The sequence below is a fragment of the Mytilus trossulus genome, chromosome 7 (genome assembly GCF_036588685.1).
Source record: "Mytilus trossulus isolate FHL-02 chromosome 7, PNRI_Mtr1.1.1.hap1, whole genome shotgun sequence".
Classification (NCBI taxonomy): Eukaryota; Metazoa; Mollusca; class Bivalvia; order Mytilida; family Mytilidae; genus Mytilus; species Mytilus trossulus.
In genome coordinates this window covers 41,371,190-41,385,605 of record NC_086379.1, presented here as the reverse complement: position 1 = coordinate 41,385,605, position 14,416 = coordinate 41,371,190, and the positions used below count along the sequence as shown (strand labels likewise).

Here is a 14,416-nt window from a genome sequence, read left to right as displayed (position 1 = left end):
TTGATAAAAATCAATACTTTATTCTAAAAAAATCTGTATGACAGAAAATGATACAAATGGTTAGTCCAGGTTATATGAACACACCCAAGTCACTAGACTGTCGTGCGTGATTGTCTATCAGCTATTTCGGTAGCGAAAAACTGTTGTGCTATTGACATCCCTGTCTCTTCAGGTGATGAAATGTTTAGGACACCGGCAAACAATTGCATCTGTAATCCTCCGATCGTGTAAAATGAGTCCATATAAATTTTATCTGGACTATCAAGTGCAATTGAAGACAAATCATACTCAATCTGAAATACAAAATGACAATACTGTAGTTGGTATCCGTTAAGTTATCTATTATTCATTGTTAACATAGCATTAATTCCAATGTCAAAGGTTGAAAGTAGATCTTGACAGAGGTCAACGACATGTATTCATTTGTTGGTTTTAAGAATTATGTATCGTGGTAAAACGTCATTACTTAACACATGGCGGGATTTACTTATTTTCGTAGTACTAGTATTTTCACGAAAGGGTTGTTCATGGCATTAAAACAAACCTAACGTCATTTCGTCCAATTTTAAATCTCGATTAGTTAATTGGTAAATGAGGTAATATAACATTATTGTATGATTAAACAGAAGTAACACTGCGTCACAACAGTGCCATCTCAAGCTCATGCCGTTTTAAAAGATGATAATAGTTCTTGAACAGGTAGCCTTTTTTTATATTTAAGTACTCAACAGATGATGCGAAATCGTTCCGGCGTACAATCTAAAATATGTTGCTGTACTTCCACATAAGCTTTCATACTCTTAAGACATTCACAGAACAGGGAAAAACTGTCATGACTAAAGCCAAGATCGACATAATTTCACAGGAGAAAATAGCACAAGTATGGTTACTCTTGCGACAAAGTATTCATTTTATGTTTATGAAAAGCTGTTGAAAATATATAAACTTTTAAATCAAGTAACCTTCTTAAAAAACAAATCAAATCTTTGCCTTTTCAGTTTGTAATATTGTATAGTTAAGTTGAGTAAAATACAAATTGTATTTATGAACGACGTTATAGGTACATACCTTTGTTATCTGTTCGTTGTCTTTTGTTTTATTGTACAGGTCTTTGAGGTATGTTATTTCGGTCATTGCTTGTTTCTTTTGTTTTGTTGTATCTGCACCACAAACTATGAAAAAAAGTGCTAAGGTAAATAACATTAAATAGGATCGCTAAATTGTTCACAAAATCATATTTTATATTGAAGAATTGATTATGATAAATAAAGGCTTCCCTAGAATGGATAGAAATAAATCTGATGGTTATTTGTTTGCTGATTATAATTCAAATTTCATGTAAGCTTCACTATCATAAATTGATTAAATACTATTAAATACTGAACTTGGAAAATATTTTATGATATTCAGCTTTTGATTCATCGAAATTGAACATAATATACCAGACGCAGTCCCATCTATTACGGGAAAACTTAAACTTCTTCAGAAGTATACTCCTTTACACTGGTTAACTTTTTCATACTTGTTACGAAATGCTAAACACCATTTACTTTTTGTGCTGACATGAATTGTCATTGATATGGTTATCTTTATAAATTTACTGTTTACAAATTTTTGAATTGTTTGATTGATTGTTGGTTGCTTAACGTCCAGTGGGAAATATTTCATGCATATTCAGGACGATGAATTGTTTGAAATACTAAGGATTTTCTACCTCAGGCATAGATTACCTTAGCTGTATTTTGCAAAACTTTTCGGAATTTTGGTCCTCAATGCTCTTCAACTTCGTACTTTATTTGGCCTCTTGAACTTTTTTGGATTCGAGCGTCACTGATGAGTCTTTTGTAGACGAAACGCGCGTCTGGCGTATATACTAAATTAAATCCTGGTATCTATGATGAGTTTTTTTTTATTCAAGAGACACCCCTTCAGTATCGGAAATGTAAACATGTTAACAAAATGCTAATAGCAATTAATGATTTATGAATTTGCCTAAAAGACATGGTAGGGGCATTTTAGATTTTAATGAGTCAATATTATTTGAAAATGAATTCATACGAGTTCTATTCTCCTTATGCTTGGAGGCTAATATAACCAAATACCTACCTGAATCGATGATCTGACTTATTGTGTTTTTCTTAATATCCAATTTGTCACAAGACGGACAAGATGATACACAACGTTTTCTCCTGAACAATTTTCCAAGTGTCTCTGTAATAAATGTTAAGAATACGTCAACTCATGTGCCAAAATTTGGCTATTTACTCTATAGAATTAAGTATGGTGTTATATATCTGAACTTAAATCTATGATTGACACAATTCAACATCGTTGGTTACTATTTATAATAATATGTTGAAAAAATTCAACCAATTGATTTATGATCTGCATGTTCCTGTCGCTTACAACACAGTCTTGAAAAAAATGGTCGATATTTTATTATCTGTGTACTTTTCTCTATAAGGGGTTTGATATTTTTAACGGAGGAATTTCTTTAAATAGAAAATAGACTAAAATGCCAAACATTGTTCCTAAACGGTACACATGAAGGTCATAGCCGTTTGTAAAATTATAACACATCTTTTAGGCAGAAATATTATAAAGTCATTTATCAGACTGAGAACCATACAATTCGTCGTATTCATTCCCTTCTTCAAAGTCAGTTTGTGTAAAACGACGGTTAGTATCAACGATCGAGGGAAATCAATAACATAACCTTAAGAGAGATGCAGCATCATGTCAAAATCATTTAAAAAGAAGAGCAAACAGACAAATACTTTACAGAAACAAAAACAAGCACGAGCGCCATACAAAGCTGCCGATGACCTCTATTGCAAATTCCAACTTCACTAATGGAACCGGTTCTAACAGTACATCGTTTCTTGGGGTTTCTTGTCAATTCAGAAAAACTGTATGACTTAAATTTGATATTCATACCATTTAGTTTTCCCTAATGATGGCACTTGTCTATTTTCAGTAATGATAGCATTATTGATCATTGTCCCTTATGTTTAACTAATAATTAAAAAGCAAACACCTTAACCGAACAACGAATAGCTGATACAACAACGTTTCCAAAAAAACAAAGTCAGATACTTCCTGGATTTTCAAAGATTTAAATATTACATAACAGCAAGTTTCACTTAGACGTCCCGAAGCACAGTTGGTAACTGGGCTGGTGAAACATTAGATAACTTATTCTATTCTTATTGACAAAATCCACATACTTAGCGCAGATATATATTAAAAAGATTGATACTACTTTAAATATCTTTTGAATAAATCTTACTTTCCCAGACAGGTAAAACTGCATCTTTGATGGCATTTAAAACGACAGGTGCCTTTTCTGATACTGTCTGACGAACTGTTTTCAATGCATTTTCAAAGTCTTCGAAAGGCTTTCCAACTAAACCCTTTAAATCGCCTATGACATTGTTTACATCACCACTAATAGATTGAATTATCTCTCTTCCGGCATTCGCAATTGTTCCTCCAAGTGTTTGGAACGCATTAACTGCAGGTGTTGCTATATATTTTCCACCTTTTACAAGCACCTTAGCTACTTCTAGCAGATCTTCTCCTATGTTTTTAAGAAACGGCCCCATTCGATCTCCCAAGAAGTCTTTAGCTCCAACTGCCCATTGAGCAATTTCCTTCATAACCTCCCCGGCATAGGTAATCGGACGGTAGTTGCCATTTGAAATTCTATTAAACACTTCCTCAGACAAAGATGGAATTTCTACACTGAAACAAAATTAATGTAAACATTCAATTGTTATTATGTGACATCCTGATGTGTAATAAATTAGTGATTGTCTGGTACCGTAAAGATGGTTATTTTCGCTTATTTTTGCGGATAGAACATAATCGAAAAAAATAAATTCCGCCAATTAAAAAATGCACCAGCGAAGGTATTGATACAAGATTGGCCAAAATAACAACCATCAAAATATTTCGTATACCTTATTCAATGAAAATTGCGAAAAATTAATACCCGCGAAAATAACCTGCTATACGGTATAAATATTTGTCAGTAAATTATGCATTTTATTTTTTATTACAAATGCCGTCAATAGTTATCAAAGGTATAATGCGTATAATTTAATACTACAGACGCGCGTTTCGTCTACAAAGGACTCATGAGTGACGCCCAGATCAAAACAGTTAGAAAGCCAAACAAGTATAAAATTGAAGAGCATTGAGAACCCAAAATTCCCCCTCAGATGTGGCAAAAACGGTTAAAGTAGAAAATACTTGTTATTTCAAATATTAGATACTTATTATATATAACGTTGTAGGTAAAAAAGAAATGACATTGATTTGAATTCGATCTTCTTTACTATGTAATTTACCTCAAAATTACAAGTACAAAACAATTGTTTACCGTTTTACCAATCATTCAATTTGCAAATAAAGGCAACAGTAGTATACCGCTGTTCGAAATTCAGAAATCGATTGAAAAAAAAAAAAACCGGGTTAGAAATTAAAATTGAGGGAAAAACACCAAATATAAGAGGAGAACTAAGACAAAACTATAATTTACACTGGCCATTTTCCTGACTTGGTACAGGACATTTCAAGAAAAAAAGGGTGGTTTGAACATGGTTTTGTAGCATGCAAAACCTTTGGCTTTTATGGCAATATTTAATTAAACATTAAAACGACAACTTAACATGACAGGACTACAATACTAAAAGATGGGAGAACATATAAGACAAAAACACAAGAATAGCCAGTGACGCTCAAATGCAAAAAAAAACGTTTTAAAGAGATTTTACGTATTCTTACAGAGCATCTCCATTTATCCCAGTGACGCTCGGATTTAAATTTGCAAAAGGTAAAATAAAGTCCCAAGTGAAGATCTCATGACCGAACAGTCATATATACTTAAATTTTTATCCTGGAATATATGATGAGTTTATTTATTGGTTTTGATAGCGTGTGCGAAGAAGAATAGACTGGTTCTCAACTCTCATTTACCAAGTTTGACATATATGTATGTTCCGAAGGAATTCTCAATACTTTTTAGGAAAAAACCAACGAATCAACATATTAATCCGCTGATGTGTAATTGGCATATGTTACTAGTAATTTCAGCGTACTAGTACGCTTATAAGATTATTTTAACGGAACGTTATATCATTGTGGGAAGTTTGTATATATCTAACAGTATCCTTTGAATATAGTTGATTTAGATAATATTCTGGTTAATTCTTACAAAACTTTTGTTTTAAAATAATTCTTCTATTATACAAAATACACATACTTAGCGCATATATCTGCTTTACACGTAGTACATCCATCTATTGTACTGTTAAGTTTACTTTGGCAGGTTCCAGCCAAATCAGATTGTGTAACAACAGTATCATTTAAACGATCTGCTATCAGGAACATCAGCTGTTTCCTGGCTTCCTTGTCAATATCTGAAAGAAAAATTCTAACTATTCCTAATATTTTTCGTACAATATAGAAACTTTAATGGTTTTTGGTGGGGTTCGTGTTGCTCAGTATTTAGTTTTCTATGTTGTTTCTTGTTTACTTTTATTTGTCTGTTTCTCATTTTATCATTTTTAGCCATGATGTTGTCCGTTTGTTTTCGATTTATGAGTTTTGACTGTTCCTCTGGTATCTTTCGCCCCTCTTTTAACATGTTTAATGCCTATTGTAGAATTAATAGAAACAAACCGCAGATTGCCATATTGTATATTTAGTGTCATTTACGACCATTCACTCGGTTTGTAAATATAACCATTGTTCTTATACAAAATAAAACAACGACATGCGTCTAAGTTTACCTTTGAACCGATGTGGACTGATCTGTTCTAGGGTTTTGAATGCTCCAATTTTTTTACCTCGAGCGTACATGATAAGGCGTATTTATTGAAGAAACAAGTTTTATGAGCAGAAAAATCAGATTAATTATCTGTTACTTTCAATTAATTGTTGCAACTGGTGGTTAACTTCCTTTCTGGCATTATAAAAAAAAAATCACTCTGATTTTTAATTCGACGAGTATTTGAAATATACTTAATCTTAACCGCAAAAAAAATCTTTGCAGTTGAACGTTCAGAAGTCATCCATCATCATCATGATCAAATTTTAAAATTGCAAAACTAGGTGATGAAAAAACATATTTACTTAAACATATTTAAAATAGTGCTCTTTCTTTATGATATTATTTTTAAAGAATTTTGTATATCATGTTAAATCTCAACAGACAGAGAGATAAAATGTGCATGCAGTTTGTAAAAAAAAATAATCTCATAACTTACTTCTGACACTGGTTATATCAAGTTCCGTCAAGTTTATTGCTTGACGCTTATATCTTCCTTCAGCTAATGTAAACGAGAAGTTGATGAAACAAAAACAAAACAGATACATTGAGAATGAAGTCATCATAAAAGTTACAGCTTGCACAGTCATTTAAATCTAGAGGTTAATATACACAACTTGTAGCACTGTGTGTTATATACCTTCAAAATTACACATTTACAGAAATACGACATACGTTTGTTTTGACATGTTAATTTGTATACAAACGCATGTAAGTTGTCAAAACTTTTGACATGATTTACCTTAAAACATTTCCTTATTTATGAAATTTCATTCAGACAATGTAAAACTTGCCAACAATAAATCATTCACAACTATTTCGTCTATAGAGGAAGTGGTCATATGTCATACACTGGACATCATATATATATGTCGACTGCGAATTTTCTATAAAGTGAGGACACTGACATTAGAAATCGATTGTAACGTGAATTTAAGGACCAAACAGTCTGTTCAGTTCTACCAGTGATTTTTCCTTAAATTTTCTGTGTGAAGGTATTTCGTGATTTAAGAAACAAAATATGATGAAAACAATTAGGGGTCACCGACTTAGTTTTGTCACTACAGCAACCTCAGTTTTCTCAAATATTAACATGGTATTATCTTAATATTTAAACTCTCAAAAAAATCAATTATTTCACACCTTCAAGAATAATTCTTGTTTCACGTTAAACAGCAGATTTGTATCTATCAAATACAGGTTCAAGAGTTTAAGACTCTTATTGTTTTGATCTTAATAAAAGTGATTTATTTCATTCCCGCCAAAAATAAAACGTAGGAATGAGAAACGTTTAGTATTAAAAAATATCTACCAGTGATTTCTTCGCAACAAATTCATGAAGGAAAGTGCCATGCGTACTCTTCAAAATAAATATAAAAATGAATATGTCACCGACCTTTCAAACACCTTTATGAGTAATGTTCATGTTAAAATCATTTTGTATCAGTGGATTAGGATTTTATTCCTAGCTTCATATTCTAAGTTATCCCTTTACCTTTGTTGCTTTTAAGTCGGAGTAAGCACCAGTGATTACTATAGAAATCATTGCTAAACAGCTCTAGAAGAGAGGCGAACGATACCAGAGGGACAATCAAAAATAATCTGACAACACATGAAAAAATAAGACAAACAGAAAAAACAATAGTACACACGATATCACATTAAACGCAAACGACTAGGTTCCTGTGTACCATTGTTTCACAACATGTCTATCTCTGATGAATCGTATACATACATTGAATGTTTAAAACATCACCTTTTGCAACGCGGATAAGAAAAATATCAGTATTTTATAATTTCTTTTAAAATGCAGCATATTTTAAAAAGACAACGATAAATAATTGAATTTTATTTTAAGTAAAAAGTAAAACAAAAATTTAAATACAATTAAAGATAACATGATATTTAACAAAATAACGCACTTACAATTTTAACAAGTATATATTAAAATATCACACACAATTGTATTGATGAAGTCAAATTGTCATTTTATTGCACAGTTTGTATTTTTATATTACTATTTATTGACTCATTGGTCTAAATGATATCTCTAAAGCATTTTAGCTAATATTTCTTTTGAAATGTTTATGGCCATGTCTTCTATGTTAGAGAATTCAAATATTCCGGATAGTTGAAATCGTTTCTTAATTTTGTCCGTTTGAAATGTTACAAAGGATTTCTTGAATGCCATTTTCCCGCCAGCAACAATAAGACTGCTTGTTTCATATTCCACCTATAAAAAGCATAAAGTTTAGTCAATAGTACTTATCAATTTAACATTATTATTATAAACCAGTATTAGTGTTTTTTTTAATCGGTACCAATGAAAAAAGGCAATCATATATTAAAATTACCTGAAGGTTACTCAACAATAACACTGTTGTTGTCTGTTGATCTTTGATTTAAAGATTGTTATTTAATTTATATTTTAACGACTGTTTATTAAACGCCCTGTTGAAACTATTGAGACTATAGTCGCCGTCACGTAAAATTGGCACCATGTTTTTTGTGAAAAAAAAATGTAAATGTCAGCCGCGATTACTCAAGATAATGTTTTCATTTAGCTGAAAACACCTGTCCCAATATCCACTACAGTAACTGTAATACCTTTTATTGTGTTTGCACTGTATAATCCTATAATTCACATTTTTTAAGATTATTTACATTGTAAAACCGCCATTTTGGTTTCTATGAGGATCCCTTATTCCATAACATTCGTTACTCTCTGGTAAAATTGTTGTCATTGATGATGCAATTTCCGGCGCTTTTTACGTAAGGATGGCGAAAAGCTCCGAGAGACACAAGTAAATGGAGAGCACGTGGAACTCCACGACAACACATCCGGTAATAACATTATCGGATTCCACCATACAAAAGAATCTTGGATTATGTGAAGGTCAGGATTATACAGTGCAAACACAATAAAATATTGGATATTTGGACAGGATTTTCCTTCCGCTAATTGAAAAGCACAACCTTTAGTAAACGCGGTTGATATTTAAGAAAATTTCGACAAAAAAACATGGTGTCAATTTTACGTGACGGCGACTATAATTCAACCAACTAGCATTGGGGACGTAGGTAAACAAAAAAGCTCTACTCTCACGAAACATAGTTCTTTTGTTTATTAAAACTCACTAAATTTGCATAAACGAAACATTTGATGAATCAGATAAACACGTATGTTAGGACCATTTTCATCCCATTTTTACTTATCCGTGAATAGTATTTGAATATTCATATAATTGTGCTACATTATTAAGGTTATTATAATACAATTTCATTTGAGAATATACCTAGTTGTCACGAACTTAACGTCCCGGTAAAAAATAATTAAAGATCGGTGAAAATTCTAAAACTAGTTTCAATATAGGGCATTGTAAATAGTTGAATTAGACCGTTAATGTTTTGTATGTAATAATTTCCCCTATATGTTGAATAAACATGAATAGCTCTTGTATTATCAGTTTGATCATAGTAAAGCTGATGAACCAACATCACTCAAATGGATTTAAAAATTATATTATTTTATATTTCTATATTTTTATATTTCTATATTTTCATATTTCTACATTTTCATATTTCTACATTTTTATATTTCTGCATTTTTATATTTCTACATTTTTATATTTCTACATTTTTATATTTCTACATTTGTATATTTCTACATTCTTATATTTTACATTTTTATATTTCTACATTTTTATATTTCTACATTTGTATAATGATTCAGTAATTGTTAATAGTTTTATTTAGAAATAACAAACTCAAAAGAAAACCTATCCGCCTTATATCTACACAACATTTTTGTTTTTATAGAAAATATAATCCATACAGTTTAAATTTGAAAAAAAATAATATTTTAAATAATTAACAGAAATGATGATCAACTTTGCATTTTAAATATTTGTTTATACACACACAACATGTGTTCTCTTTTAGGGTTTTTATGTGTCGTTAGGTTGCCTTTTAAGTAATGTACACAATTTCAATTATACAGAATAAATGCAGGTCAGTTACAGAACGTGATAACATAAATATGAATATCTCATTTCATCTTTAAAAAGGTAATACATGTATCGGCAAAAACTTTGTTTGTATCAATAGACAAACGAAAACATTTGTTTTTCCTGTATGTTAAAACTCTATAAAGTATGAAAAACAAAGTTTCGTTCTTGCACGATTTGAAGACTATAACAAACATTTACCTTTGTAACTACAGGTTGATCAACAATGTAGTTGTATGTGTCCTCTAAACCTCCCACTTTGTCAAATATGTGTTGCTGTCTTGAAACAAAATCTGATCCACATACTGCAAATAAAGGGGAGTGTATTCTTTACATGTCCTTATATATAAACTTCAGACAACACATTATCTATCTTTAAATGGTCGTTTGTTGCTAAAATAAAAGATAACATTTTTCAATGAAATACAAATCGATTCTTTGGGTATCGGGTTTTTTTTTTAATATTCAATATTAAAATAGACATGTTTAATAAAGCTATATGCACTTACTGTTTCTAACTATTTGTTCGTCAGTGTTCTTAGTAAGTTCATCACAAACTGTACAACTGTGAAAACAACGCTTCGCAATTAAATGTCGTGTGGATCGTTTTCCAAATATTTCTGCAATGGAAAAAACCAAGGGATTCAATTACTATAATAGAAAAACAATAAATAAATCGACTGAAACCCTGTATTGCAAATTAGGATTAATTTTTGATGATAAAACAGGCGAATTCAAAAGTGGGAACTTATTTAATATTACTTGAAAATCTATAGATTAAATATATAAACTACATTATTTGATTTCGATTAATGAAAATATGAATTAGTTAACTTATTTATCTTTTTATTTATTACATACTTTTAAATCCACTCCAAATCTTCTTGCCAGTATTCTTAATACCGTGTCCAACTTTCTTGCCCAATCTTCCTACACCTCGTCCAATATTCTTGCCAAATCTGCCAACACCTCGTGCAATATTTTTTCCAATTCTACCAACGCCTTGTCCAATATTCTTACCGATTCTGCCAACGCCTCGTCCAATATTCTTTCCGATACTGCCAACCCTTCGTCCAATATTTTTTCCGATTGAGCCAACACCTCGTACAATATTCTTGCTGATTCTGCCTACACTTTTTCCAATATGCTTGCCGATTCTACCAACACCTTGTCCAATATGATTGCCGACTCTCGCGACACCCTTTCCTAATCTTTTAACATGACTTCCTACTTTAGATCCAATTTTCTTAATCCCACCTCTAACTTTTTTTAGAACTCCTCCAACCTTTCTTATGGTACGTCCGACTCCTCCACCTAGTTTTTGTAAAACCTTTCCTATTTTCTTTCCAAATCTAGCAGCTTCATGTCCAACTCTTTTACCAATTTCCTTGATTAATTTAGCTATATCTGGAATAGGTGTGTTGATCATTAGCGGGAACATTTCTGGGTTTGGTCTCAGCAAATGTTCCGAGTCAGGTCTAGATATTCTATTTAGATTAAAAATGTTACCAACGACAAATATTATAAAATAAATCTAAAGTTATACGAAAGTTATGTCATATGTTATATTTGAATAAAAACATTAAAAACACATGAGTGCAAATATCTGATTTCATTAACAAAAGCAAGTTTTCCCGTGAAAAATAATTACGGACATTATGTTCGGTTATGAGACATATCTGAGCTTTCCATGCTAGAGGTAAATATTCAAAGTTATTGAGTGTCTCATATATTTTATAACCCAAGCGAATAACGGACATGTGTTTCACTCGACTTCAATTTTTTTACACAATGCAAATATGGGTAAATGTAACTTTCAACGTGTTCTGTAAAAATTAAAGCTCACAATCATAAATAAATTCTGAGAAAATCATCTGATATTCGGTTTTTTTTATAATGATCTATAGTATTACACACATTATCTCCAAATAAATTCGGAAGTTACCCACAACATAATTGGAGTAATCTGGACATTGTATGATCAATTTATTGTGCATAAAAAGTTTCAAAGAAACGTTTTAAAGCTATCGTTAATACATGTTATACTTCAAACAAAGATTTTTTTCGACTTATGAAAAAAAAAATTGAGCTTTTAAACTTTCAACAGTGTAATGTTCACTTTCAAATTTTTTCTCCACCTTTAGTTTTGCGGCACTTGACCTAAACAGGAGGATGATTAAATAACTTTTTTTGGACTCGACGAAATCTTGATAAGGTGTTAACAAAATAAATAAGACTGATGCCGTTAGTCGAAAAGAAACTGGCAGCGCCAGGGAAAATTAAGACAAACGACCAACAAACAAATAACAGTTTAAAAACATCGAATAGTAAACTCAAGACTTTACATTCGGCAAAAACATACTTTTATTATCTACAAATTGACATATTTCTGAATTCAAGATGATGATGTTTCGTTGTAAGTCTATATAGGAGACAAACCTCAATATGATGATTGCCATTATGAAGTCCTTCAAAGGAATCAGGTTTTTAAACATGTGTTGTAATATTAAGCGTTCAGCATAATGCATTTAATTCCAATATTATAAGAATTTCTTAAGTTAAATTATGAAATCATTTCTACCTACTCTGGCACCTGTTCACAACCATTTCGTAAACATTCATCGCATGACTTTAAAGTTTGGTTTACTTTGGTGTCACATGATTGTGTAAGATTTTTCTCCTCATCTACCGTGTCATTAATTTTAGCAACGATATAGTCAAACAGAACTGCGCTTGTTTGGACGTTTATTACTGAAAATATATAAGATTTCAATTCATTTTAATTTCATAATATCTTAACCTTATTAAAACTTAAGTTTGTGTAAGGTTTGCTTTACTCTATTCGCGATCGGGAACTTGTTTCTAAAATAAAGGTGACGTTTAAATTCTTTTTATTGTTCAATAGTAAATATATTAAAGAAATTTCAATTAAGCAAAATAAATAAACTGCCTTCGTATGTCAAAATCAATAGTTGACAATTGTCATAAACGAATCTAATTTCAAAAATGATATTTTCTCAAATTTTTTTTATAGATTTTGACCGGTCGGTAACAACATAAAAAAGGCAATGAATTAGTTGTAAATATAGATGTTTAAATATATGTATGTACAGAACAGTACTAGTGTAACTGTTCTAAATATGGCATATAGTGCATTCAAGTAAAAAAGTGTTAGCAACGTATACTTTAATTAAATAACTCAGAATAAAAAAAACCTTATAATTGAGATTTTATTGTTTTATTATATATTATTATGTATGTATTTTTATGTTAAGACGTCTAGTTTGTTTCTGGAATAATAAGATATTAGATTGCAAATATATGTTTATAAACATTAAGATATATGGTGTCGACTGTACAATATATATATTTCAGAGTACTGTTAACGTACACGTGGTATGACAATATTGTAAAACATTTCAATAATGAATTGGTCTAAAGATAAATTATATTTCTTACTATTCGTATAACTTACTATCCAATTTATATTGTTGTATTGCCAGTAATTCTCCATTGCAAGTACAAAGTGCTGCAACTACGGCCACGATATGAGGAATTAACATGTTATAGGTATCACACATTGAGTGATTTGGAAGCAGATATACATGTATGTTTATATAGCAAAATAACGAGATTTCCCAGAACTAATTAAGATAAAAAAAACCTGTTGAAATCTACGTGATACGTGTAGCCATTGTGTAATCAAAATTGAGAATCTAAATGGGTAATGTGTCAAAGAGACATCCTTGTAAAACCAAGGAATGTTTGTTGTTTAATCTGAGTTTGAAACTTCAATATTTTAAAATTTTGAGACATTTTAATTTTGTGCCATCAAAAAATAAATGGGTTTTTGTTTCAATTTTTTTTCTTAATATTTTGAAGGTAGAATTTTTTTAGAATAAGCTTCAAGTCAAAAGAACAAACCTCTTACGCACCTCAGTGCACTTATGTTATTGTACTACATGTACATGCAAAAACAAGGCGATTACGTACTTGTCAAAATTTATAAAGTATTAATTTTGTTTATAAATTTCTTGGGAAACCACATCGATTTTTTTTGTTTATTAAATACGTATTACAACTTAGATAATGTTAAAACATTCCCTTTACATTCATAGATGTATCTGTATAATGTTAGAGATTAAACCTACTTAATCAAATTGACCTGCACATGCATATTTCAAATTGGTCTAAGAGGAAAGCATCCACAGATCAACACAAAATGACTGAGCATCGTTAACAAACAATAAAAAAAACTAATATTTCAGGTCACATGCAAAAAAGAGGAACAAAATACCAAAAGGACATTCAAAGTTATGACAAGAAAACAAACCGGCCACATCATGGCTAAAAAGAAGAAAAAGGCTAACAGACAAACATTAGTACACCAAACACAGCATAGAAAAAATTAAGAATGAACAACACGCACCTTACAAAAAAGGGTAGGTATTTCCTGCTCCACATGTTGCTCATGTCATGTAAATGCAAACCAAATAATATTCAAAATTCGAAAGGTCAAATTCGGGAAAAGAGGATGAAAGTGTAGTGACGACATTATGAACATATATATGTAATA

At 30.8% G+C, this 14,416-nt stretch overlaps 2 protein-coding genes across 3 annotated transcripts; both read right to left on the bottom strand.

Moving 5' to 3' along the window:
- Positions 1-6,577, bottom strand: LOC134727042 (uncharacterized). The gene is made up of 6 exons (XM_063591430.1): positions 6,273-6,577; positions 5,267-5,423; positions 3,290-3,744; positions 2,107-2,211; positions 1,069-1,172; positions 1-293 (listed from the first exon to the last, which is right to left on the bottom strand). Exons 1-6 carry the CDS (start codon positions 6,421-6,423, stop codon positions 93-95), a joined length of 1,173 nt encoding a protein of 390 aa, XP_063447500.1. The 5' UTR covers positions 6,424-6,577; the 3' UTR covers positions 1-92.
- A 1,162-nt stretch (positions 6,578-7,739) lies between these two features.
- On the bottom strand, positions 7,740-13,424 carry LOC134727041 (uncharacterized). 2 transcript variants are annotated; one of them, XM_063591428.1, is made up of 6 exons: positions 13,316-13,424; positions 12,426-12,591; positions 10,702-11,327; positions 10,350-10,460; positions 10,042-10,145; positions 7,740-8,066 (listed from the first exon to the last, which is right to left on the bottom strand). In XM_063591428.1, the coding sequence occupies exons 1-6, from the start codon at positions 13,419-13,421 to the stop codon at positions 7,884-7,886; spliced, it is 1,296 nt and encodes a 431-aa protein (XP_063447498.1). In that variant the 5' UTR covers positions 13,422-13,424; the 3' UTR covers positions 7,740-7,883. The 2 variants fall into 2 exon arrangements, with proteins under 2 accessions (XP_063447498.1, XP_063447499.1); XM_063591429.1 differs by lacking the exon at positions 10,350-10,460.
- Positions 13,425-14,416: the final 992 nt, after the last annotated feature.

Bases quoted from the DNA above. Each gene is read 5' to 3' on its own strand.
- LOC134727042 (XM_063591430.1), bottom strand. From the start codon at position 6,423: ATGACTGTGCAAGCTGTAACTTTTATGATGACTTCATTCTCAATGTAT. The intron at 5,424-6,272 runs GTAAGTTATGAG...TTTTTCTTTCAG, and splicing joins TGATATAACCAGTGTCAGAA to ATATTGACAAGGAAGCCAGG. The intron at 2,212-3,289 runs GTAAGATTTATT...CATTTATTACAG, and splicing joins AGTTTTACCTGTCTGGGAAA to AGACACTTGGAAAATTGTTC.
- LOC134727041 (XM_063591428.1), bottom strand. From the start codon at position 13,421: ATGTGTGATACCTATAACATGTTAATTCCTCATATCGTGGCCGTAGTT. The intron at 10,146-10,349 runs GTAAGTGCATAT...CTTTATTTGCAG, and splicing joins CGAACAAATAGTTAGAAACA to TATGTGGATCAGATTTTGTT. The intron at 8,067-10,041 runs GTAAATGTTTGT...TGCTTTTTATAG, and splicing joins ATCAACCTGTAGTTACAAAG to GTGGAATATGAAACAAGCAG.